Below are 24554 nucleotides of genomic sequence, written 5' to 3' on the forward strand. Positions count from 1 at the left end.
TAGAGGGTCTCCAGGCTGGTGATTGTTGGATAGCAGGACTCATTTCCAAGGGAAGGATCAGTTTGTTTCATGCCTTGTATGATGGAGATTTACAACAGCTTCATGGGGCCCAATAGAGCAATTCTTATCAGACAACATCAGAGAAGTGCTTCCCAGGGACTAATGCCAGAGTCTTGGAAAAGCTATTCCAAAGGATAGAAGCAAAGGGTAAGATATTAACCTTAGCTCATCAGACTCATCTGAGCTGTCTCACTGTTGGACAGATTTTGAGGTGGGGATAAAGAAGCCTCCCTGCCTGCAAGACTTTTCTTGCCTGGCTTCTCCCCCAGGCCAGTTCCCCACTTGTCACTCCAGGCTGTCTTAGGGTGACCCCCGGGCAGCTGCCATGGTCTGATGAGCCTGGACTGCTGGGGCAGTGCTGAAAACAAAAGGTGCAATATTGACAAGTACTGCCCAGAAAAGCTCTGAGAAGGGTTATCCCTTTTTGGAGTCCTTGAAAGTGTAATGTCTTAAAACCAGCAGAGGTTTGTGGTTTTTCTGTGGCTTTTGGTTGGGTTTTTTTGGCAGCATTAGGATTTGGTGGAGGGGTTTGTGTATGTGGTTTTTTGAGGTTATGTGAATTTTTTTAATACCAGGAATCTGTGCTCTTTACAAGAGCATAAGAGATTTTCGTGTCAGTTATTTGACATGGATGTCCTGTAGGAATTTGCTGTTTCGTACCACAGAGTTAACCTGTCCTCATCCCTCTTGAATTCTTTGCCATCTTTGACCCTCTGAGGAATTTTTTCCTTTAAAACAAATGTCTCTCGTAAATCATCTGCATCAAATTCTAATTTGTTTTTATTTTTATTTCCTGAACATCTGTGAATATTAAGATGTTCTTTGTGACAATGAGTGTGGGAAAAATTAATAATATTCAATTAATTATACCAGAGGTAGGCTGAAATTTAACCTTTTTGTTGTACTGTAGACATATACACAAAAACTTCTTATCAGCCACACATTGTTACATCTTGCACCTTTATAATTACATGACTACTGCTTGTTTGGCTGAAAAACTGGCATGGCATCTTTGGTACTTCAATTTAGATTAACTCAGATGCTTAATTAACAATTAGAGGTGTGAGTTTAATTCAACAAATGGTAATGCAATTCCATTTCAAATATGCCAATGTGATAAGAAAAATTTGCCTTCTCATCTGTGCTAATCTGACCATTATCCACTCGTTGCATCTTAATAGGAAGAGAATTTTTATTTATTTCTATTTAGAAATATCCTTCGAATGTACCTGGCTTTATGGGCTGAACTTATTAAAGATCTTTATGAAATTGTAATTCAGTGACTTTTATGTGGATGGTTTGAGTATGATATTTTTCAAAGATAAAATATAAGTGTGTAAACTACAGCTGTAGAAGGTTTATTTAGCTCAGGAATTTATTAGTGTGTTTATACTGTATATATTACTGTACTGCTACATATTCGCAGTCATATTAACATGAGGCAATTTTCTATCTTGAGTTATCAGAAAAGGGAATTAGGAAATGTAATGCTAGCCTTAGGGAAGCAAACTTTTTCAAAACTCCTATCTGCTAATATCACCTGCCAATGATTTAATAGTGTTTATAGTGTCTGCTAACATTTCTTAGCTTTCCTTTTTATCCATTATAGTCTGTGTACCTGGTAGATGCCTGAAGCCAATTGCTATTACTTTGTAGCTCCTACCTTTACTCACAAAATAGCTATTTCCTTTTTTATTCCTTTTATTTATTCCTGTAAGGTAGCAGCTGTTGGCTGTTGTAAAACTGCAATCTCATTGGAAAAGGCTCACACAAATAAATTCACTGCTGAGATTAGCACTTTAAAATGTTAATGTCTTTGTCTTTCTTTGTGCTAACATATATTTTTGTATTGATGCTTAAAGAGAAATCTTTAAACTTTTTCATTACCCAAAGAGGTGTCATGACAGCAAGACACTATTTCTGGACAGTCTGTGAGATCATGGGTTTTTAGATACTACCTCAATTAGGAATTCTTAGTGCATCTCCCTAACAAAAATATGTTGTCCATAGTTTGAGTAAAATGAAAGTGAGCAAAATTCTTAGGTGCCTACAAGATTCTTAAGGTTCTTTATCACCAGTGAGATCTGTTGAATGTTTATTTGACTTTGGGCCTGTGGTCCTTTTTGTATCTACTCCTCTGCTCCTTGTTGAAGTCACTGAACTCGCAGCTCTGTTACTAAACTCCAGTGTCATATTTTACTCTCTTACCCTTTCTTGCTTTCTCCAGCTGACAATAGATTTTTCCATGGTTCCAGGTGGGAAGTGTTCTTCATGTCCAACTCTGTCTATTCCTGGGAACTGACTGACCTCTCCTACCTGAGTCTGATAAAGCCCAGTAACAACAATGCAAATGTTATTTAGTTACTACAGTTAGTCTGGGAATGGAGCACAGCATAAAAGCGTAGCAGAAAAATTTCGTGCCTATAAAGGATTATCTCTTTGGGATAACTATCCTTTCCCACATAGTCTTTAGTCTCATGGAACAGCTAATTCGGGATTCTTCTGAATCAAATCTTGCTTCTAGGGCACAGCTTTAAAGTTATTCAACTGCACCTGACTGATCTCATTCTAACATAAACCCTAATTGCCCTGCGTGTCATAAAATTAAGACTCAATTGTTTCTACACAGGACACTTTTCCAAAATTCTTAATATTTTTCACACTCAGAAATGTGCTCTCATTGTCTCCTGAACTCTGCCAAGGCATATCTCACATGTGTGGATAGAAGTTCCAATTCCTTCCAATTAATATTAAAGAGGATACCTTTCTGTTCAACCATTGGACATGTGCCAAGTATTTTCAAATGTCCATCATTTCACAAGCTATATTATAATCAGAATTAAGGTATTATGAAGAGGACTTTTGATGATAGTATTGCTTCTAATATTTAATGCTTAGAATTAATAGAATTAGTCATTACATTATTGGATTTGAATATATGATACTGGATTCTATTAAGCAATGTGTCCTATGTGCACTGGATAATTCATTTGCCTGTTTTTAAAAAATGTATAAGCCATACTGAGTGCAGATTTGCATTCATTATGCCATGTAACTAATTCTACTTTTACTGGAGGAAAATCACTGGCCTAATTTCAGATATTCAGAAACTTTTAGAATTATATTGTTGTTGTTTGGAATTATTTATTATATAAGCCAGTCTGTATAGGGATACCTTACACAGGTCTAACTGACATCACAGTATGATTGTCCTTGAAAAAAATTTCGGAAACCGTTAATCTTATATGACCTTTGGTTGCGAATACAGTTAGGCTGGAATTGGTTTTTTTATATTGTCAACATTAGAGGTGTTCTTATTGTTGAGATATAATTGAGCTGTTACAAGTTTTTGTGCCAGTAAGCCTCGACATGTTTGTATTTTACTATTCTCAGTGACTGATCTTTGTGTTGGGATGAGTTGGTATCTAATAGAAATTAACAGGAAAAGCAATGCCTTTTTTTGAATCCCATTATATTTTTAAAAATCAAGACAAAAATTGGCTGTTATGGATTGGCATAAAGTCGAAATTGGCAGGGAAATTGAATGGAGAATTAGAAGCCCTGGAGTTTTTATTCTTGGTTGGACTACAAACCTGCTATATGACCTTGAGAAGATCAGATTAACCTGACTTTCCAAAGCATTTGCACTCCTGAACTGGAACTCTACATTGGTCAGTGGCAATTTTCTGTAAGGTGAGAATGGTGCCTTAATAAGGTGCAGGTAGTTCATTAACACAGAATACTGCAGAATCCTCCAATGAAAAGCATTACAGGCAGTGTAATACAGGAAGTATTATTAGGAACTAATAATGTTATAAATTAGTAATAATAATATATTTATGTTTACTGTAAGATTTTGTACTTTACCCCAAAACAAGATAAATCATAAGACATTTAGAAGTTTTTTCAGAGTAGAGTACAGCAGTTAAGGGTCTTTAGTACATTCCTGTAATATTAAAATAATTTTTCAGCCAGCATAGCAGTTCTCAAGTCTATTCTAAGGTTTTAAAAAAATAAAACAAACAACAGCCCAAGGTATTATTTACTTAATTAGTCCTTTCCGCAAGGAATGAATTTACTTCTCAACTACATTTCTGCTTAATAAGTATCACATCTGTTGATGTTCCTTCCGTTACTAAACAACACCAACACTACCAAATAATAGGGAGAAATGGTAATAAGGCATTGTAATTCTGATCATGTGTCATGGGGTTAGTTTCATAAGAATACTTTCAGATTCTTCATTGGTGCACTGCACCAATGTAAAATATATTGTTTTCATTATAGAAAGCAGTTAATATCTTCTAAAAATGTAATTGCATAAAGGCATAAAAGCAACAACACAAAAATTATTCAAATAACATTGCAATTATATATGATAAACCATCTTTAAAACCTTTACATTTATGTAGCAATTATAACCTAACCATAGGATCTAACATCTTAGAGCTTCACTGAAATCAATCAAATATCTTAGGCCAAAGCTGAAATGTTGTTCTGGTGGAATTGATCCCAAAGGCAATTTTGATCTATTTAGGATCCAGTTTTACAAGCACATTTTAAATTTGATTTTTTTTTAGTATTTCCTGGGTAAGGTTTTTCCTGGCAATGATTCTAAGAAATCTGTAAAACAAATAATTAATTTAAAAAATTGTTAAAATGGTTAATAACTATGTTAAATTATTTTTCAAACCATACCTCAGTCCACAGAACATGCAGAACCATTTCTGCTACTTGCTGTCTGAATGTGTTTTACAGGGAACTGCTGATTTCAGATGGTAAATTAGGTAGATTCTCATTCACATCAGAAGTGAACCCGAGAATATTTTGGAAGACCTATCTTTCCTCAGTAATAAGTATGATTTTCTCATTCAGCTTACAGTCTTGGTTTCAGTATTTGCACCTGATTCTGAGGTGCATGAAACTAGAAAAATCATTTAGTTAGAGATGAAAAAATGTTATTGTGTTTGAATTTTTAAAGCAAAATTAAAAAGTGAATTTGAAATTTTCTTCACCTGTCACCAGATCTAGGAAGAGCACATCTCTATACTACCTCAAAGTCCCAGTATCAAATACTTGTTTCTTTTTTACTCTGGTTTTAGTTTATTCCAGAGAAATTCCTCCTTTTCCCCTCTTCCATTCTATTTTTTCAATTTAAGCTATTAACCTAGTTAGTCTCAAGAATACTAATTCTCAAGAAATCTAAAAATAGTTTTCTTTCAAGTTAAATAAAATTACCCAAAATACCTGTCAAGAATCAGTTCATGAAACTGCTTCAAAATGGGAGAGTTCCAGAATTTAAATCAGATAATGAGCTGTACGTCTCCACCTTGGTATTTATAAGTAATCCCATGCTTGGCAGACATTCAGGCTGGTCTTCCCTTGGTTCAAAATACTTGTGATCTAATGTATAGACGTGCAAGTGCATTTGTAATGTATAATGTTCTGTATTATCATGAAAGAGGTAAATTGAGAAGAACAGTAAGATTTTTATAAAAACAATTCCTCAGTCTTCCTGAAACAATTCTAATTTAACAATGAGGATGAATAGAATGCAAACTAACACTGGGACTCCAGAAACAGATTAAAATAATGACTAACTGCTGCCTTGGCCCCCGCTCCCAAATTCCATCCTGCTGGCATCGCAGGCCTGGAAAGATGCCATACTGTCATATGTTGCTACTTCTGAAACCATCTTATGCATAGCTGTGCCTTTCCTCAGATTGAACTCTCCAGGAACCTTGTGAATAGTGAAAAAATTGGTTTGAAATGATTAAAGCAGAGTCCCTTCTTTGAAAGCTGGCATTCCAGGAATCATCTGGGCTGTGACGCTTCAGATTTTGTGTTGTGCATCCCAAGGAGCTTTCCAAAACTAACATTAGCTGCCATTATTGTAAAATGCATCTTAATCCCTCAGCAGCACTAAACAGCATGGTTACCATTTCCAAACTTGCCATCCAAAGGAATAGTAACTATAAATGATTTTGGTATAAACATATAGTTTATATGTTTGTAATCACATCTTCCCTTCTGTGATTTCCATAGAAATTCTTGCATTCTTTGCTCTTGGGAGCTTCAAATAGAACTCCTGTGTGAAGTTCCTAGTTTAAAAAATTACGATCTTTAAAATGAAACCTCCTTTCAAGTTTTTAAGGAACAGCATTCCAGTCTGTCATTACAAGGCCAATTTGTACTTAGACTTTTCCAATATTTAGTAATTGTATTCTCACTATTCCTAGTTTAAACTGTGCTCTTTTTGAAGATGCAGCTGCCCTTTAAGTCTTGCTTGGACATAACAAGGAATGCTCTCCACAGATTTCCTCACTAAAGGTCATAGTTTTTTTTTTTTTTTAATGACAGTTTTAGGGTTAATATTTGCTATATAACTGAGTTTAGTGCTCATTGAGGCTGACTAGAGTCATTCCCTAGATAGCCAAGAAGCTGGAGAATGTTTCAATAAAATTTAGAAAATAGATTTCATGAATCTGCTGCATTGCCTAGACTGTTTTATCAAAAATTTAAGATCTTTAAGCTTGTACAATAAAACTCTAAATAAACAATTTTTAAATAGAAATATTGAATGCTCCTCAGTGCCATGACAAATGGGAATTGGCTGTGTTTTGTAAGAGATGAATTACTGTGACCAATATGTTCAGAAAAAGAGAGACAGTGAACACTAGAAAAGGAGCTAAGGTTGTAACATTTCTGAGACTACTTTAAAATATGAGCCATAATTCAAAGTTATTCCAAAAATGGTTATTGCATTTTAAATTACAGCTGCTTCACTGTACAAAAAAGCTTATTTCTGCTTGCTACATTGAAAACAAAACACGAATGTAGATATATCCCACAAATCTTAAAATCCTATAATTGTTCAGAAATGGTGTGAAACTCAGGAGTCCTCTCAGTGGGAGTTTGTCCTGTAAGATTTTCAAAGTTAAAAACAGACAATCCAACCACAGTGGTTCAAGTGCAGGTGTTGCATTGATCTGAAGTTTTTTATGACTGTAGTTGTGATGGCAGATCTGTGAGCAATTACTTTCGAATATTATATGAAAGAGAGAGATTTCACATGTTAGTAACACAGTCACAGAGATGTTTTCTCTCACTTACATCTGCACATGCACATCCCTGCAAGCCTGGAGTTTTTGCAAATTTTGAAGATATTTAACATTCGCCACTTCTTGAAATGTCCATATGCAATGTGGTTTAAGTAAAAGAAGCTATTCAGCCTCAAGCAGACTTACTTCTCTGCAGAAATCTCCCAAAACTTTGCCTATATCTGTGTTTTGTTTTCAGTGTCTAAGTAAACAGAATTATTTTTGTATGATTCATAGCTCACTAGAACCAAGATGGTGGCACCATCATCCAGGTCTATTATTTATATAATATCCTATTCTAGCAGGAAATTTGAAGAAAGGTGTTGACATTCAAATATTCTTTTTAATTATTGTTATCATATGGGATACATAAAACAAGAGAAGTGTGTGGTATATATGGAAGATAATTAGGAAAGTCAAAGCATGCAACAAATGGTCAGGATTTAAAATCAGGTAAACAGATCTATTGGAGGAAATAAAAGTTTTTGAAAGGTTAATATCCATAATTGGTGACTCATGGTAAGGAGACTTCTGTCCTGAAATAAGGTCAGGGAAAACAAATATCTTCCCTATAAGTTTTGTATTGGGATCATGGGTTAGCTTTGTGAATTGAATTGTGAGTTGAATTTTTCAGCTGATGATGAGTTTAGAAACACTGACTTGTCTTATTTTATTTTGCAGATGCTTCAGAAGCTTGCTGTGTGCTTGCCACAGTTTCTGCCAACCATCTCAAGAGGGGACTCACCTATTCTTTCATTAATTGAGCAAAACATTATCTTGAAATAATTATTCCTCTCCACATGGCCTTCCTACTCGTGTCAGCTTATCTTCTGCTGACTCATGCTCGGGGTGCACCTGTTGAGAATGGGGCACTGTTGGAAACACTGAAGTCACAAGTGGGATTATTCAGCAATAAAAGTGAACATTATTCAGCCCAGGTGAGACCTCCTGGCACAAGCCGACAAATACCTCAGACAATCATCATAGGAGTTCGTAAAGGAGGGACCAGGGCTTTGCTGGAAATGTTGGATATTCATCCTAATATCGTGGTGGCAGCTACAGAAGTCCACTTTTTCGACTGGGATGAAAATTATGTGAAAGGAATAGACTGGTATAGAAATCTGATGCCATTTTCTTATGGAAATCAAATTACAATTGAGAAAACACCAGGTTATTTTACATCACCACAGGCCCCAGGAAGAATTCATGACATGAATAGCTCCATTAAACTGCTGCTCATTCTAAGAGATCCCACAGAGAGAGTTATATCTGACTATACCCAAGTATATTACAACAGAGTAGAAAGCCACAAGCCTGTTCAGCTCTTTGAAGATATTGTTATTAAGAATGGAGTGCTTAATACCAAATACAAAGCTATTCAAAGAAGTCTATATGATGTCCATATGGAAAAGTGGCTTAAACATTTCAGTTTGGATCAGATTCACATAGTGGATGGCAATACTTTGATCAAGGACCCTCTTCCAGAATTACAAAAAGTTGAAAGATTTCTAAATCTTCCTTCCCGAATTATGTCTTCTAATTTTTATTTTAATCAAACCAAGGGATTCTACTGCATCAGAAGTGATGGGAGGGAGAGATGTTTACATGAATCCAAAGGGCGTCCCCATCCTCTTGTTAACAGCACTGTCCTAGAGCAACTGTATTCCTACTTCAGAGAGCACAATGCAAAATTTTACAGGATGGTTAATCATTCCTTTGACTGGCATTAACACCTTGGGAGTCAATGCTTCTTAAAAAGGCCCCGAGACAAACTTTCCGACATATCTTTCTAAACTGTAAAGACTCATACTCTGAGAATTAACATACTGGTTATATGCTTCATTGGAATAACACATCTGTTGACTCATTGAAATGGTATTCTTTATGTTGGGAAAAATAAGTTTTATGTATTTGTATGATTACTGAGATCATATTCTGATCTTTCGCTCACGTGCAAATACATTAACTTCAGCAGACTTAGCTAAGATATATCTCTACAAGATTTCTGCTGTTTTGGAAAAATGCATCTAACTGTAAAAAATGTAAATATTGCAAAATAGTATTATTCTAACTGTTCTGTATTTTTTGTTGTTAGTATTTTTTATATCCCACATGACAGTGGTGTTGATTTATAGAACTTTTCATAAAATAAGTTTAAATTGTATGTATAAATAGGGGCATACATAGTAGCTCCAATAAATAAACCATCATCTTTATTATGCTGAAGTACTTAATTAATAATAGAAGGAATCTATTTCACCTGTAATTTTCAATAGGTGAACTAGAAGCTACCTGTCTGTATAACATGAGTATTAAACCACACTCTTACTATCTTGCATTTGCAAAAAGAATCTCCAAAGTAAGAATATGAACTGCTTGAAGAAGGCTAAAGTAAGAGTTCTGAATGTAAAAAAAATTAAATATCACAGGAATACTGATACTCTATACATTAAAAAAATCAATGCCAAATAATTATGAATGATTAACGAGCAACTGTACAAATATTTGATTGCATAAATTATGTTACTTTGCTCTTGAATAGAAAAGCTCTTAGTACTACCATATGAATTATGTTTGTTCTCTGCGAATTATTCTATTGTTCTCCTGATTTTGGTTGATATATCTCCATTGGCACAACAGTTCTTGTTAAAAAAAATATTATTTGCTTGCCCCGTGAAGCATGGTGTAGTTTTATTTTGCTATTTCTGATGCAGACCACGGGATAATTATAACATTAAAATAACCTCTTGTTGTCTTACATATCTCAGACACAGTGTTCAGTATGACATACTCAGCTTGTATGTAAGAACCACAACCACTTTTAGCCCTGCATCAGGATTTTATTTTCAAATTTTTTAACAGTATTGTGCTGATTTTTCTGCTATTTCACATAAACATTTTGTGACATATCAATACCAAAGAAGAAAATCAACCCTGAGCATCAAACCCAACTGAACTCTGGTGAGGCTCCTGCATCTGTGTCCTTCTACTTAAGTCACTGCTCAGCCTAAAGGAGTATGTTCTGCCATGGGATTCTTCCACTTTCCAGGCTAAAAGGTATGTATTGCAGGGCTGGTTTTTAGGCTTTTAATACTTTATGAGTGGGCTACTTAGGCAGATAGCAGTATTCCTCTGAACCAGATAGAATCAGACTCAGATTATGTGGAAATAGCTTTTATCAAATATTCTCTCAAAAAAATGTAAAATGATAAAAAATATATAATAAATCTTATTCTTTATCTGTTCTACTACTTGTAAAGGTATGTATGAGAGAAAATATGCTGTATATATGAAAGCAAATTATTTTCATTAGCATATAATTAATCTCTAAAATGACTCTTCTGAAGTATATTAACTACATCCCTGATTTCTGTAGATGGTGCAAATTTTCTTTTCTTCAGCCACTTTTCTGAGATTGTGGCTTCTTAATCATTAATATTGATCAGATGTAGGCACTAAAAAATACAGTGTCAAATAAGAATGTGTGGCAATACAAAAATACTTTTTTCAAATTATTCACAGAGCAGAATTTTTATGTTGGTCTTCTACCATCTCTACAAGGACGTTGGATAGGCAAACTATAATAATTACAGTTGTGCAGTCTGACACTATCTTCTTTGTCTTTTATCAAGTAAAAAACTAAACCAGAAAATTACTCAACTCTGAATCAACAGTGTGATTCTATACCAAAATAGCTTTTTATATTTTGTGGGCACAGCACTTGTGTCTGATAAGAGAACACCCAAATCCGGATTCCCAATATTGTCTAGCATGGCTGGTTCATTCTGACCAGTGCAATCTAAGTGACAGACAAAACTCCTTCAGTCCACCCATTTCAGAAATACATCATCAAAGGGAGCAACAAAAATGCCGCCTATATTGGGCAAAAATATATTTCTTTCTTATACATTCTGAAAAACTATTTTTCCTCTTTTTTTTTTTTTTTTTTTTTTTTTTTTTTTTTTTTTTTTTTTACTTGCAGGAAGCAAATTTGTAAACAACGTATACTTTAACAAAAAGTTTCAGGTAGATGCTAGCAATTGAAAAACTCAGATGTCTATATGCCACATTAAATTTCATAGTCTTCCAAGAAAAAGGAAGGGAGAAAATTCTAATGTCTTTCTATATTTATGCTTGCAGGCATCAGGTCTTTCTTCTCTGAAGTTTACAGCTAATCTTTAAATGAGCTGAATGCAGGAGCACCGGTTAGCAGAAGCTGTATGCATCTTTGAAAGTGCAAGTCCCTTTCTCGAATTTACATTTCAAGGAGAGTTGAGCTGTATGGATTAGTGATGCATATATCTATTTGATTTGTTATCACTCCTCACTCCTGTTCAGCATTTTGGGGAAGAACAGAGTTGATGGAATGAATTTAATGATTATTTTGGAGTTTACTGGTACTAGATGAGAAGTATATTAAGCATTATTAAGTATATGAATATAATCTGGGTGAGGCATTAGTTGGTTTGGTTTTATGTAAACCAAGCTTCTCATCAGAAATTTTGTTTTGGTAAATGGTCAATAATCATGCACCTTAACCTCTGCAAAACAAACGTTAGACTGTAATTTTGCATTGCAAACTTTCAATCAGTTTCTCATTTTGTGGTCTGAAAAATATCCTTTCATGCCATCCTGACCTTTTCCATTCTTCCAGTCTTTAAGGAAACCCTTCTTCCTGCACACTCAGGAAGGGAATCAGATCAATTAATAGACAATCCATTGAGCCATTCTTGAGTAATAGTAAAATAAAAAGTACTCAGTTTTTGACATCTGGAATTCAAAAGTTGTCAATTTTTTTGGAAGACCTGTAGGCTTACAATCCATATGCAGATGTTAGTAACAAGACAGTTCACAATTAAAGAAATTATCTCATGAATTTACACAACTGATATTAAACCAGAAATTACTTTTCTCTAAACTGGTCATCAAAGAACTTTAATCTCATTATCTGATATTAAGTGTTGTTTGCACAAGTAAATTTTGTGAGGGAAGGCCACTTGGAGAAATCATGCAGGTGTTCCAAAGGTTTTTGGGAGCATCTGGAACAGATGATACAATTATTTATGCAAGACTACTGCAGGATCCATGATGGTTTGACCAGCTTTTAGTGCTGTTTTACATTCTAGAAATACTAAGCTTTCATTTTAAATACTGTTCCTTTCCTTTTTTAGTAAAAATGCTGTAGTTATAGTTGCTTTGATCTAATATTGCAGAGAATTCACCATATCAAGCAGCTGTAACTGGATCAGTTTAGCCACAATAAACAGCACACATTTAATGTCTAGATGAGTCTAAGATAATTTCTAAGATAATTATTTTTTTTTTAATATATATATTATCTATAATACATAAAGGAAATTACTGGGAAGCTTAAAAGTTAAGATTTTCCCCCAAAAACTCCTTGGACTTACCTAATGGGAAAGAAATGAAGAAGTTCCTGCATTGCATTCTAACTCATTATTTTAACAGGAAAAAGGTTGGATTTTTCCATTATGTCCCCTGTATGCAGCTGCTCAAAAGCCTTGGATCTTGCTCCTGGTCTTTCACAACTTGAAAAGCTTAGCATTTAAAATCCCTCTCAAAGGACACCTGTTAAAGCAGAGACATTATTTTATTGTGGAAAACTTTACAAAGGGCACATACGTCATTGCATGCTGCTCCACATCAGCTCCTTTACTATCTTCTTGATACAAAACTGATAATCCTATAAAGATTATCTATTGAAGACCGGTCAGATTGACTCTGTAGGGAAGCCTATCCACATAAGGATAGGAGTTTTCTGTCTTCATGCACGTCAAAGAAAATTAATTGTTTTTTCTATCAAATTTGACTGCTTATTGCCTTTCTCAATTCAGATGTTTTCATGAGCTGGAGAAAAGTTTTTGGGTTTTTTTTTTATAATCCCTATAAGTTCTTGTTTAATCTATGTGGTCAAAACCAAAAATATTTACATATACAGTTGAAGCAAAAAATAAAAAAATAAAAATAAAAATTAAAAAAAAAAAGACACCCAACGAAAAATAAAATGAGAGACTTACCCCCAAGACTTTGATTCATAGTAAGAATTGCACAATAACTTTTCTCTGAAGAGAAAGAGATATTTAAATTATTTAAGTAAGCATTATACTATTGTAGATTATTATTTTCTGTACTTGTGGATTTTGTCTTCATTTCTTTCAAAAGCTTGAATTTTGTCATAAGTATGTAGACACATTGGAAATAAAATCGGTAATAATTTTGCTAGCACATTAATCATTACCAGCAGTTAATGAACAATATTCAGTTACCAGCCACATAGCGTCCACTTTGATTATTTCAAGGTTCAATGTTTTGCTATTTTCTAAAACTAATTTAAAAGTTAGAACCAACAGTGGCTAAAAAGACTCTGTAGTATCATTCTGTGATTACAGAGGAGTTGTATTGTCTTGCCTTTAAGGTTAATTAACAGTGGCATGAGCTTATCACAATTCCTGAAAACATTTTGGAAACCAAGACACTAATAGAACTGCAATGTATAAATTAGTCCTTGAAGGTGAATATACTGCTTAGGAAAAATACAGCAGATTAAAACAGACTGATAAAACCAAAAGTTTTCTGTGAAAATAGATGTGATGAAAAATGCAGACTTGCTTTTATTAGCCCATGAAACAAGTACTGTGAGATCTCTTTTCTGATTCAATATAGTTTTACTCTTTTATGTTGTGTATGCTTCCAGTGCCATTACAAAAAAAAACTCCCAGTAAGTGATAAAAAAATACCTTAATGTAAATTCTCAACCAGGGGTACAGTTTTTCTCTCAAAGGCCATTTCTCTAGTGTTGTATTGTTTCCTCTGAGATAAAAAGGTGGTTTGAGTCACTCTGCAATAAAAGTAGAGAATTATCATGCCAGAATTAATATTACTTCAATTTGTTACAGTTCTCAGTAAAAACACTTCTATATAGGGACAGATAACAGCTTAACAATCTCAGTATTTTCTCTCTCTTCATTACATAATACAACCATGTTCCAATTTTTCTTCTTTTGACAAATGTTAGACTAAACACATTGTCACCCTAAAGCACTGCCTTACAGATTGAAATCAAGTGGCAATAATTAAAGTAAAGCACAGGTAATTAAGGAGCCATTTCCTTTGCTACTCAGACTGGGTAAGGTTTCCTTTGTGATCCATCATAAACTTTCTGTTAGGGATGTATCAGACTAAGTTGCAATAAGAAAAAAATAAGACAAGGGCAACTAGAACATGATAAAACCTGAGCTGAAGGCCCTCTTCTGTGAAATATTTGTTAACACAACATGGCACAGTTACAAATGAAAATTAAGATTAGCCTGGTAAGACAATGCATAGGACTAAGATGCTGTTTCAGGGATTTAGACCTAGTTAAATTCATGTCTGAATGAATTTTGTAATCATTAGGCTATTAGGAATATACATGAATATTCATGTTCAAAACCTTATTAGAGAGTCCTACAGTGCTGTAGGACAGGTTGAATATATTATGCATATCCTTGGGTGAAATTCTGCAGTGATACCCTGGTAAACTGGATGGGAAGTAGCAACTGTCCTCACTAAATGCTGGGCATTTTAAAATGCCTTATGGAAAATCAGCAGCACTAGATGCAGCAGGTTTGTTGTTGATTTGACAGGGACTGTCAGCCTAGAAAAATGCTGTGCAGCTGTCATGAGAAGATTTAAGATACCTTTTCTATACTCTGCCATGATGCAAATCTACAGTTAAAGACAAGTGATGCAGATGGAACTCTGCAAACTGTGGGGGGGCAGTGCTGCCTCAAGTGAAGAGAGATTAAGGGCTCATAAACAACATATGCTGTAGTTACATGCATGCATCATACACAGCTTACAAAACACACCAAGTCTTAAACCAAAACAGACAGAATCTACAGCTGGGCACTGAAGTGATGCTGTTGAAGGCATACCAAGCCAGAGGTAACAGTTATATATGAGCCATCTGTAAACTTATTATTTGTTGTATTAATTGTGTGTTTACCAAACAACCAGTGTTTATGTGATTGAGGTTCTTTGTCAGGGGTACATATGAAAAAATGAATAAAATGGATGCACAGATTGTCTGGGGAAAAACCAGCCAGTGGATCATGTAGGTAGGGCCTGCTTATGCACAGGAAGACCACCAGAACAGGGTTTGAGCAAACTGCCTTTCATACTTTTAAAAACAAACTTCTCTATGTTTTAGGTTCTTTTAAATGTGTGTGTGCATGTGTGTGTGAGTGTAAAATCCTCCCCTGCATTTTTTAATAACAAAATGTGGAATTTTAAAATTCAAATGCCTCCAAGAATTTAAAAATACTTTGGTTTCAGTGTCCTAAATAAGGTATTACCATTCAAAAATTACTACATCTCTAGCAGCATTACAACACCGTTCATTACCCATTCAGTTCTTTTACGTCTTGCAGTCCTCCCTCTAATCTTCCCCTTGAAAATATGCTTTCATAGGAAATACCTATTTTTGCCACCTGATTTCAACATTATATGGGTACAGTTCATAAATATGCATCACTTGCATTAAAAATACAAAGATTGGGCATGGGGATAGCCAAGTCTTACACTTCCAGATGAGTGGGAAGAATGGTCTATGAAACATAACTATGGTCCCTTAAAATGGGCACCTGCTGAATCATACTGAGCTGTGTGCCCCAGGTCAGAGAGAGCAGGATTTCTTCAGCAGTCAAATGTCTGCTTGTAGCAGTTTTTGAAAGCTTGGGAAGAGTGGTTTCCCCTTTCCATCAAACAGAGGTTCAGGCTTCAATCTGAGAAAAATCTTTTTCCTGTTGGTAGAGCGTCTCTGTGGAAATCAGTGATCAGGTGCCTTTTTACCCCTCAAATCACCCACAAGACAAATTTTTACCAAATTGCAGTATGCATTCCATAGGTAACAGCAAACTAAATTTGAATTATTTTTTTTACTAGATTCTCCATTATTTTTGTGCAAAGCACTAGCTTTCACAGATGGTAACTATGCTAGATGAATAAAGCTACTCAAGTGAATATGAATAAAATATACTAATCTGGCTTTCTGTACCTACTGGATACAATGAGCCAGAAAATACAGGAGCTTGTTATCTCTCTTCTTAGAGTCCTTTGCCCATGACTCCTTTTTATCAAACAAGAATTGGTACACTTGTATATGCTTGTATGACTCCCTATCCTGATCATCTGTGTATTATGATCAAAGGGAACAGGATTATGTTACCTCTCTTTAATACTAAACCCCAGAATACTTATTTCACATAAATGCAACTTTTCTTCCAGTCACCCACTGTCTTTGATTTTCTCTAACTATAAATTCTGTGTATGATCGTGTGGTTGTTGGCATATTTATTCATTTATTAATGAATTCTGGCATTTCTCTTTTATGGAATAAATAGTTTTGATCTTAAATTGAGTTTTCCTGATTTAAGAATAGTAAAAGCAGAAACATGCTATGGTTTGCAAAAATAAATATATTTTGTCTCTCTGCTATGTTAGTATGTCAGGGAATCAGATTAAAAACTTGCAAGTGATTAAGACAAAATAACAAATCCTAACACATACAGCAAGCATAATTAAAGATATTTGGTGGGGATAGGTTAAAAAAAATCACCTTCCATTTTAAAAAAGAAGAAATTATTTTGTATTTAACAGATGCATTTGGATTCATGGGTTCCACTAATGTAAAGTGACACTGATGACAGTCCTTTACATCAACTGCAGTAAAACTACTCTAATTTGTGTTAAGAATCCAGCCTGAAATTTATATACCTAGAGGATCCTACTTCAGTCTTAGGCAGCTGATAAACCAAATTAAATAGCTGTAATTTTGGAAACATGAATACTCTTATCGCCTAATACACGTATTAAACATTTGATAGTAATGCTAATAGAGAAGCTGCTTCTCTACTCGTTTGATTTTTCTGTAGAAATTCTAGTCAGTGAGTTAGTCAATGACAAGCAATAAACTGCAAGGAGAGGAGGGGGGAGGATTCCTTTATTTGCATCGCTGGCCTCATTCTGTCAACATATCACCCAGATTGCTGGATACACACAGAGATGCATTCTGGCAATGCTAGGAAGGGACCTGCATTTCCTGCTGTCTATTTTGACTTATTAGTAATAGGATGAAGCTTCTGGCACATCTAAAATAAATTAATATTGGATTAATTCACTTCAAAAAGGTGTCAAGAAAACACATTGCAGATTCATTCATCACAAACTTGTGACTAATATGTTTAAAAAAAGAATACTATAGTAATTATATTTACATGTATAATTGCCTAAAGCTGAACTAAATGACAGAATATATTCTAACACTTTGCAACATGCCTTCAATGCTGATTAAGCCACCAGTTCTTAAAATAAATATAGTATTTTCAGTGCTAGCAATAAGCGAAAGACATTACTTTAAACAGTTTTGTTTTACTCTAGAAAATGGTTTATATGAATGACTAAAGGATCTTTTTCTTATTGCTGTTGATTCAAAGTTGTGTGTGGTTACTATTTCTTTGCTCTTCACTGATGGTCATTTAGATATCTTTGAATATCAAGAAATACAGTGCAGCAATGCTCTTTTATTGGTAATAATCTGGGCAAGGACAACTGTCAAACTTTACATTATTGCCTTAAATGAAGTATTGCTTGAAGCATTTTATAAGACTATAGCTAACCAATTTATATATAGTATAATCCAATGCCAAAAGGAAGAGTGATAGAAAAGTCTGAATAAATGCTTTAGCTTTTCCACTACCTTATTGATAGGAAGATCAAAATAAACAAAACAAATGGGAGCCTGATTCTGTGCCTTTGACCAGAAGAAAAATCTTACCTGCTACAGACAAAACACCTGAGCTGAAGTTGCAGATCTGGACCCTCTGTTTGGATATGTCTTTATTCTGATAATTTATTCACACTACCTGTGTCTTCAGTAGGAGCTCGGATACAGTTATATTCTGCTCAAGTAAACCTGTCAGAATTTTACTGGATGTGGGTGCAGCGTATGAATGATGCACAGCCCCAGTCATGGTATAACCAGAAAACATTTATTAAAAGTGTATATAGCTTTTATAATATTTTCACTATCAGGCTAGCATGACACATGCCTGGATAGCCAATAAGTATAACTGTTCATGTGTCTGCTAACCAAGAAGTAAGTGATCATGCTCCTAATATTTGCATCAGCTTTTTTTCCTTATAACAATTTTTTCTGCAAACTGCAGTGGTTCTGCTACATGTTACATTATAGAGACTTTGTTACTTCTCTCCTGCCTTGACTGATTAGTCCTTGTTCTTCTTAACCAAGCAGCCTTTGTTCTCTTTTTCCTAAATGTTCTTTGTTTTCTTGCCCCACATCTCTCCCCCTTTTATTTACTAAGCATTGCAAAGTGATTACATTGTGCGTCTGCATGAGCATTACTGCTTTATGTTCTGATTGATAAGCTGTTGATTACAAGAAAAGACACGTGGCAAACAAACATAATCACCCAAAGCTCTGTAAGTCCCATTATATCTAAGCCAACTACAGGCTTAACCCAAGGTCTAAAGCTGAAAATTCCCAACCAGGAGAACAGGCCAAATGGGTCCCATTCCAGGTTTTGCTGAAGTTTTCCAGACAGTTCCTTCAGTTCTTGGGTGCTTTTGTGAATGGATTCAGAGTGGTCACTCAGGGTCATACAGCACATTCCATCGAAGTCTTCACATCCCTGTCCCTGGGCTAACAATAAAAAGTCTATTATTGCTGGTATTTTGCAGTGTTGCGTGATGTACAGAGCCAACATCTGTCAACAATCCTGTTAAAGTGTTACTGATAGCGTCTCTTTCCTTCACAAGCCAACAGATGAGTTTATTAATGATGTTCAAGGCATGTGCAGTATCAACGGGGCAACTAAAGAACTAAAAATTCTCTTTGCAAGATTCCAGAATTCAACCTCAGAGTTACAGTCAGGCCAAATGACTTGGCATCACGTTTATTTTGCCTATGTCGTAGTGTCCAATCAGCTAGTGCTTCGAGACTGGGGTGAAACATAGTTAAATGAACAAAAGTACATGGACCTCCCACTGCTTTACCTGGAATTCCCATGCTCTGTTGCCACATATTAAATTTATGTTATCAGGCAGGGTTATTGCATTGGTCCCTGTTGTGACTTGTGAAGGAGTAGTAGATTGCACCAGGAAGAGGCATTACAGTAAATGCCAGTGCCACTTGTATTGATGCCTGTGCTGTCTGTGCTTGGATCGTTAGTGTAATTAAGATAAAAACATACAGGAGTTTTATAGAGCCTACAACATCCAGTCCTTGGGGCTGCAGTGAGAGAGCAGATTTACTTTTCTCATGCCTGTATTAACATTGCCCAAATACCATCCCACAGATTGGCCAGCATTAGGTTGCCCAAACACCACCATGAACATTTACACTTACCTGGAGTTGTACAACACGTGCAACTGTTTGATTGTATAACTTCTTCCATTTATCCTTCATTAAAGGAATGCTAACCAGACATATGTGTAACAACCATCTGCCAGACTTCACTGATACTTAATCCTCTTGGCTTTGAACCTACTTTAATAGGTAAAGGTGTTAAGTATGCTGAGTCAGGGCAAGAATGAACCATTTGTCTAGCTCGAGAAAAACTAAGATTAAATTGTTTACTCAAAGCTTTTGTATTCTGATGATAGAATTCATGCAACAACTTTGCCTGAGTAATTTGATTTGGAACTCTTGCCATTGTCATTAGAGCATCTGTGACTGCATTGCCTTCCACCACAGGTCCAGGCAAAGATGAGTGAGACCTAAGATGCATAACATAAAAACAATGAGATTGGCATTGAACATAATCACACAGAGTAGATAACAGTATAAACAAATTGTTTTTGTGCACTTGCTTTGGAAAAGAACGTTCAATACAGTTTCAACATTCTGACAAGGAATCTGATGTTAAGTTGAAAGACTCATTTTGAAACAACTGAAAAGCCTCTGGAGTGGCTGCTTATTCTGCTAGCTGTGTCAACCCTGGCTGAAAAATCAGTTTTCCCAATCCCCTGTGGAATTTTTCCAGGCAACAACTGCTTTTTGAGTTTTCCCAGAACCATTGATGAAGACTTTGCTCCAGGCAGGGGTTGTGACAATGTTAGAAAACGACGCTATAGAGAAAGATATTTTAAACATTGCAAAAGTTTGCTTTTTGGCACAGAATTAACAATATTTCCCAAAAATTCTATCAGGGCAGCCTGTAAAGATAATGATTCCTGGAAGATATCCTGAAAAGCATCTGCACACAAAGAAATGTGGATATGAGAAGGATCTTCCCTACTTAGGGTTTGGTATAATTTTTGTCCTGTGGAAACAAGTTTAACAATCATGTCAAGTGATGTGCTTACAGTTTTTGAAAATGTATGAGGTAAAAATACCCAATCTAGCATCCACAATTGTTGGACCACTGTGCACCACTGTGCTATTAATGCATATGGTTGGAATTCAGCTATGATAACAAGAAGTCTCAGTGGTAACTTTGCTTGTTGTTTGAATACAAAGAATGTCTGAATTTTATCTGTCACAATTTGCAGTGCTTCGCAGGCTTCTGGATTGAATTCACAAGGAGATGTTAAATTTGTGTCTTTTTAAAGTAAATTAAATAAGAGTGACAATTCCTCAGTGGGTAGTTCTGAGCCAATTAATTGTTCTAATAATTTTGCAAATAATTTATTGTTTTAATGGAGGACAACAGCACAATGAGCTGAGGAACAATTTTCTGTTCCAGTAATAGAAATCCTAGGTATTTCCAAGGTGGGACAGTTTGAACTTTGTCTGCTGCAATACAAAGACCAAATTAGTCAAGAGAAAGACCCAAAAAGACAATACAGTTTTTCAATACAAAGAAGTCATCTGCTGCTAGCAGTGTATCATCCATGTAATGATACACTAGAACCACAGAAAATTGCTGCTGCACCAACTGTAAAGCACTTGTGACTACAAACTGGCATATTATAGGACTGTTTTTCAATCCTTGTGATAACACAACCCTTGAACTGTTGTTCAAAGATGGTAATGAAAAAGCAAAATTAGGTGCATCATCAGTGTGTAATGCAATTGTGAGAAAACTATCTTTTAAGTCAATGATTAACAATTCCCAAGTTTCAGGGATCATTGCTGGATTAGGAATTCTGGGTTGCTGTGCACCCATTGAGGCTATTACTGCATTGATAGTTCTCAGATCTTGTAAGAGTCTCCATCTGCCAGCCTTTTATGGAGTCACAAATATTGGTGTGTTCCATGGTCTAGTGGAAAGAACTATATTTCCCAGATCCAATTGTTCTTTGGCCAGTTCTTGTGCCTGCTGCAGCTGTTCCACTCTGAGGGGCCACTGGTCAATCCACACAGGAGTATGTATTCCATGTGAGTTAAAGTCTCACCTGCACGTCAGCGATGGCTTTTAAAAATTTGTTGTCCATGTCCTTTCTCACTGCAATAACAGATGTCTTCCGCACAGTCTACATGCAGTAGAAAGTACATACAGTTTGAGGCATGCTTGTTCCCCTTCTGGCCCAAATACCATGAGTTCTTTAGCTGACTGCTGTGGCATCTGCTGATCTCCAATGCCTGCGACGATTGCTGCTGGAGTTGTTAAGGGCCACATGGGTGGCCATTCATGTTTGCTGGTGATGGTTATACCTTCAGCATCTGTTAATCCTGAAAAAGACTTACCATCTATAACACAGGTTAGAAAAGGTTGTTGTACTGAAATAAGTTTAGACCAACAAATGTTAGTCTCAAAACCTCCAGTGTCCCTGTCAGCATTGACAGATGGTATCAATTGCATGTCTGGCAATATAAGGAGTGGTATCAGTTGAGCAATGCATGATCCTGCTGGGATAGTACAAGGTGGGTTAGGAGTCCAAGCTATGATTTCTGTTTCACCTCTAGAATCAGAGTTGATGATTCCTAGTAAAATAAAAATTCCACTTTTAGATGATGATGATGATGATGATTTCCCAAGTAGCAATGCATGACATTTAAAAGAAAGAGTCCATTTAAGCCTGTAGATGTAAAGTGAACCAATGTGTCACTTATTGTGGTTGTGGTGGAAACTGCCAAGTCCAAGCTGGCACTGCCTGAGGTTCTCCTGATGTAACTTCAGCTGTGTGGGTTTGCTGTGGCTGGATCCCATTTTGTTGTGGGGCTCCGGATTTCGTGCCACCCTTCAATTTTTGCCATTGTGGCAGAGGTTTGCCGTCTCTGTCATACTTAGAACGGCATTCATTACTCCAATGGTAACCTTTCTTGCATCTGGGGCACAGTTTACTAGGGTTTTTAGTCCCTTGCTTATTCTTTGAGCACTGCTTTCTCACATGACCTTCCTCTCCACAGGCAAAGCATTTGATTGCTGGCCGAGCCACTCGTAGCTGTTGAGCTAAGGCAGTTGCTAGTAAATCTGCTTTGTATTGTTCTGTACCAATATGTGAACAAGTTTTGATGAAGTCAGTTAAGGAAATGCCAGGTTTGTTTTTTATTTGATCAAGTGCTTTACGACAGTCAGTATTAGCATTTTCATAGGCTAAGGATTTCAATAAAACTTTTGCTGCAGCTGGTAAATCAATTTGCCTGTTCACAGCTGTTTGCAAGCGATCAATAAAAGTATTATAGGGTTCTTGGGGTCCTTGCCTTATGGTGGAGAAGCCAGGTTCAGTTCTGTTAATGTCTGGCACCCTTTTCAGAGCTCTTATAGCCAGCTCCCTCACTTGGTTATACGTCTCTGGAGGCATTCTTAACTGATTTCTTATGGTTGTTTGAGCTCTAGTCCCTGCCAAATGATCCTTTGTTATTCCAGCCTTACCAGTGTTCATGTTAGCCCATGCTTGATTTTCACATAACTCTTCATACTCTTCCCACCATATTGAATATTGTCTTGTTGCCATAATCAATTTAAATAAAACTTTCCAGTCAGCAGGTAACATAACATAGTTTTTTGCTATAGCTTCTACAAGTGCCATTGTATAGGAAGACTGCAAACCATTTTCTTTCACAGATTTTCTTAATTCCTTAACCATTACATAAGAAATTTGCTCATGATGGGGCTGATTGCCTTGATAGACTGTGGGCATAGCATGGAGCAATTCAACATCCCCTTGATCTAATGCTTGTCTTCGGCAGGTGTCTAAAAAGTGTTTTGGCTCAGGGGACAGTGAAAGTTCATTATCAGTCATATATCTTAAGGGCTTGCAGGGTGGGGGACACGACTGCTGTTTTTGCACCTTTGCATCGGTAGATGGTGATGCAGCCATAGCTTTCAGCGGCTGTGGCTTTATAGCAGGATATAAATCACATTCCTGTGTTAGATCAATAGCTCTTAGATTCACAAGATCGCCCTTCAGTTCCTCCCCATTAATTCCCTCCTCCACTTGCAAAACAACTGAATCAGGACATGAAAACGGTGCTGTGAGTCCCTGGGAAGTGTCTACAGATGAATTTATGGCTGGGTGTAATATTTCTTCCGAATCACGAAAAGCTTGTAGTGCAGAATAAACAATCTGCCATGTAATGAATTCATCGGGATAAACCTCATGACTGTCTAATTGATGAGACTTTAGAGACTCCCCCACTCGCTTCCAGTGATTGAGGTCATAGGAGCCATCAGGGGGATACCAAGGACAGTAAGTTTTCACCCATGTAAGGAGTTGTATAAGCTTCCCTTCTTGTATTTTATAGCCTTGCTCCTTTGTAATATGCAATAAACAGTCTTTATGGAGAGTTTCCAGTTTACTTACATTATTGCCCATTTTTATGGGGAAATTTTCCCAACCAATTGCAAGGCTAACATGTTCCTTAGCCAGCCATGAGAGGATGTCCTCAGCAATCCTTGAAGCCCACTGTTGGTACAGTTGGGAGGTGCTGCAGGTCTGGGATCTCTTGGGAGCTTGTGTGTCCCTGCTCAGGGAGCCATTTGTGGCCTATGAATGATGATGCATGGTCTCCAGTCACAGTATAACTAGAAAACATTTATTAAAAATGCATATAGCTTTTATAATATTTTCACTATCAGATTAGAACAACATGCACCTGGATAGCCAATAAATATAATTGTTCATGCATCTGCTAACCAATAATATAAGAGATCACAGCTTTTTTTCCTTAAAACAACTGCTTGTATATGGAATTTTTCTGCAAACTACAGTGGTTCTGCTACCTGTTACATCATAGAAACTTTGTTACATGTCTCCTTTGCCTTGACTGAATAGTCCTTGTTCTTCCTAATCAAGCAGGTTTTGTTCTCTTATTCCTAAGCGTTCTTTGTTTTCTTGCCCCACGTCTGGGGATGAATTTGGATTTACTCCTCTTGTAGTTATGACAGGCAGATGGAATACAGATGGAGCAATAAAGATACCTCCAGC

The 24554-nt window shown here is 36.0% G+C and overlaps 2 protein-coding genes across 2 annotated transcripts; one reads left to right on the plus strand and one right to left on the minus strand.

Annotated features, from left to right (window-relative positions):
- Nucleotides 1-7960: 7960 nt before the first annotated feature.
- On the plus strand, nt 7961-8890 carry LOC310912373 (heparan sulfate glucosamine 3-O-sulfotransferase 1-like; the record flags this gene model as incomplete). Its single annotated transcript, XM_083866906.1, has 1 exon — nt 7961-8890. One exon carries the CDS (start codon nt 7961-7963, stop codon nt 8888-8890), a length of 930 nt encoding a protein of 309 aa, XP_083723032.1.
- Nucleotides 8891-22232: 13342 nt separating this feature from the next.
- LOC310912423 (endogenous retrovirus group K member 10 Gag polyprotein-like) lies at nt 22233-23942 on the minus strand (the record flags this gene model as incomplete). The annotated part of the gene is made up of 1 exon (XM_083867006.1): nt 22233-23942. One exon carries the CDS (start codon nt 23940-23942, stop codon nt 22233-22235), a length of 1710 nt encoding a protein of 569 aa, XP_083723132.1.
- Nucleotides 23943-24554: the final 612 nt, after the last annotated feature.

The sequence above is a fragment of the Zosterops lateralis genome, assembly GCF_965231275.1.
Source record: "Zosterops lateralis genome assembly, chromosome: 8".
Classification (NCBI taxonomy): domain Eukaryota; kingdom Metazoa; phylum Chordata; class Aves; order Passeriformes; family Zosteropidae; genus Zosterops; species Zosterops lateralis.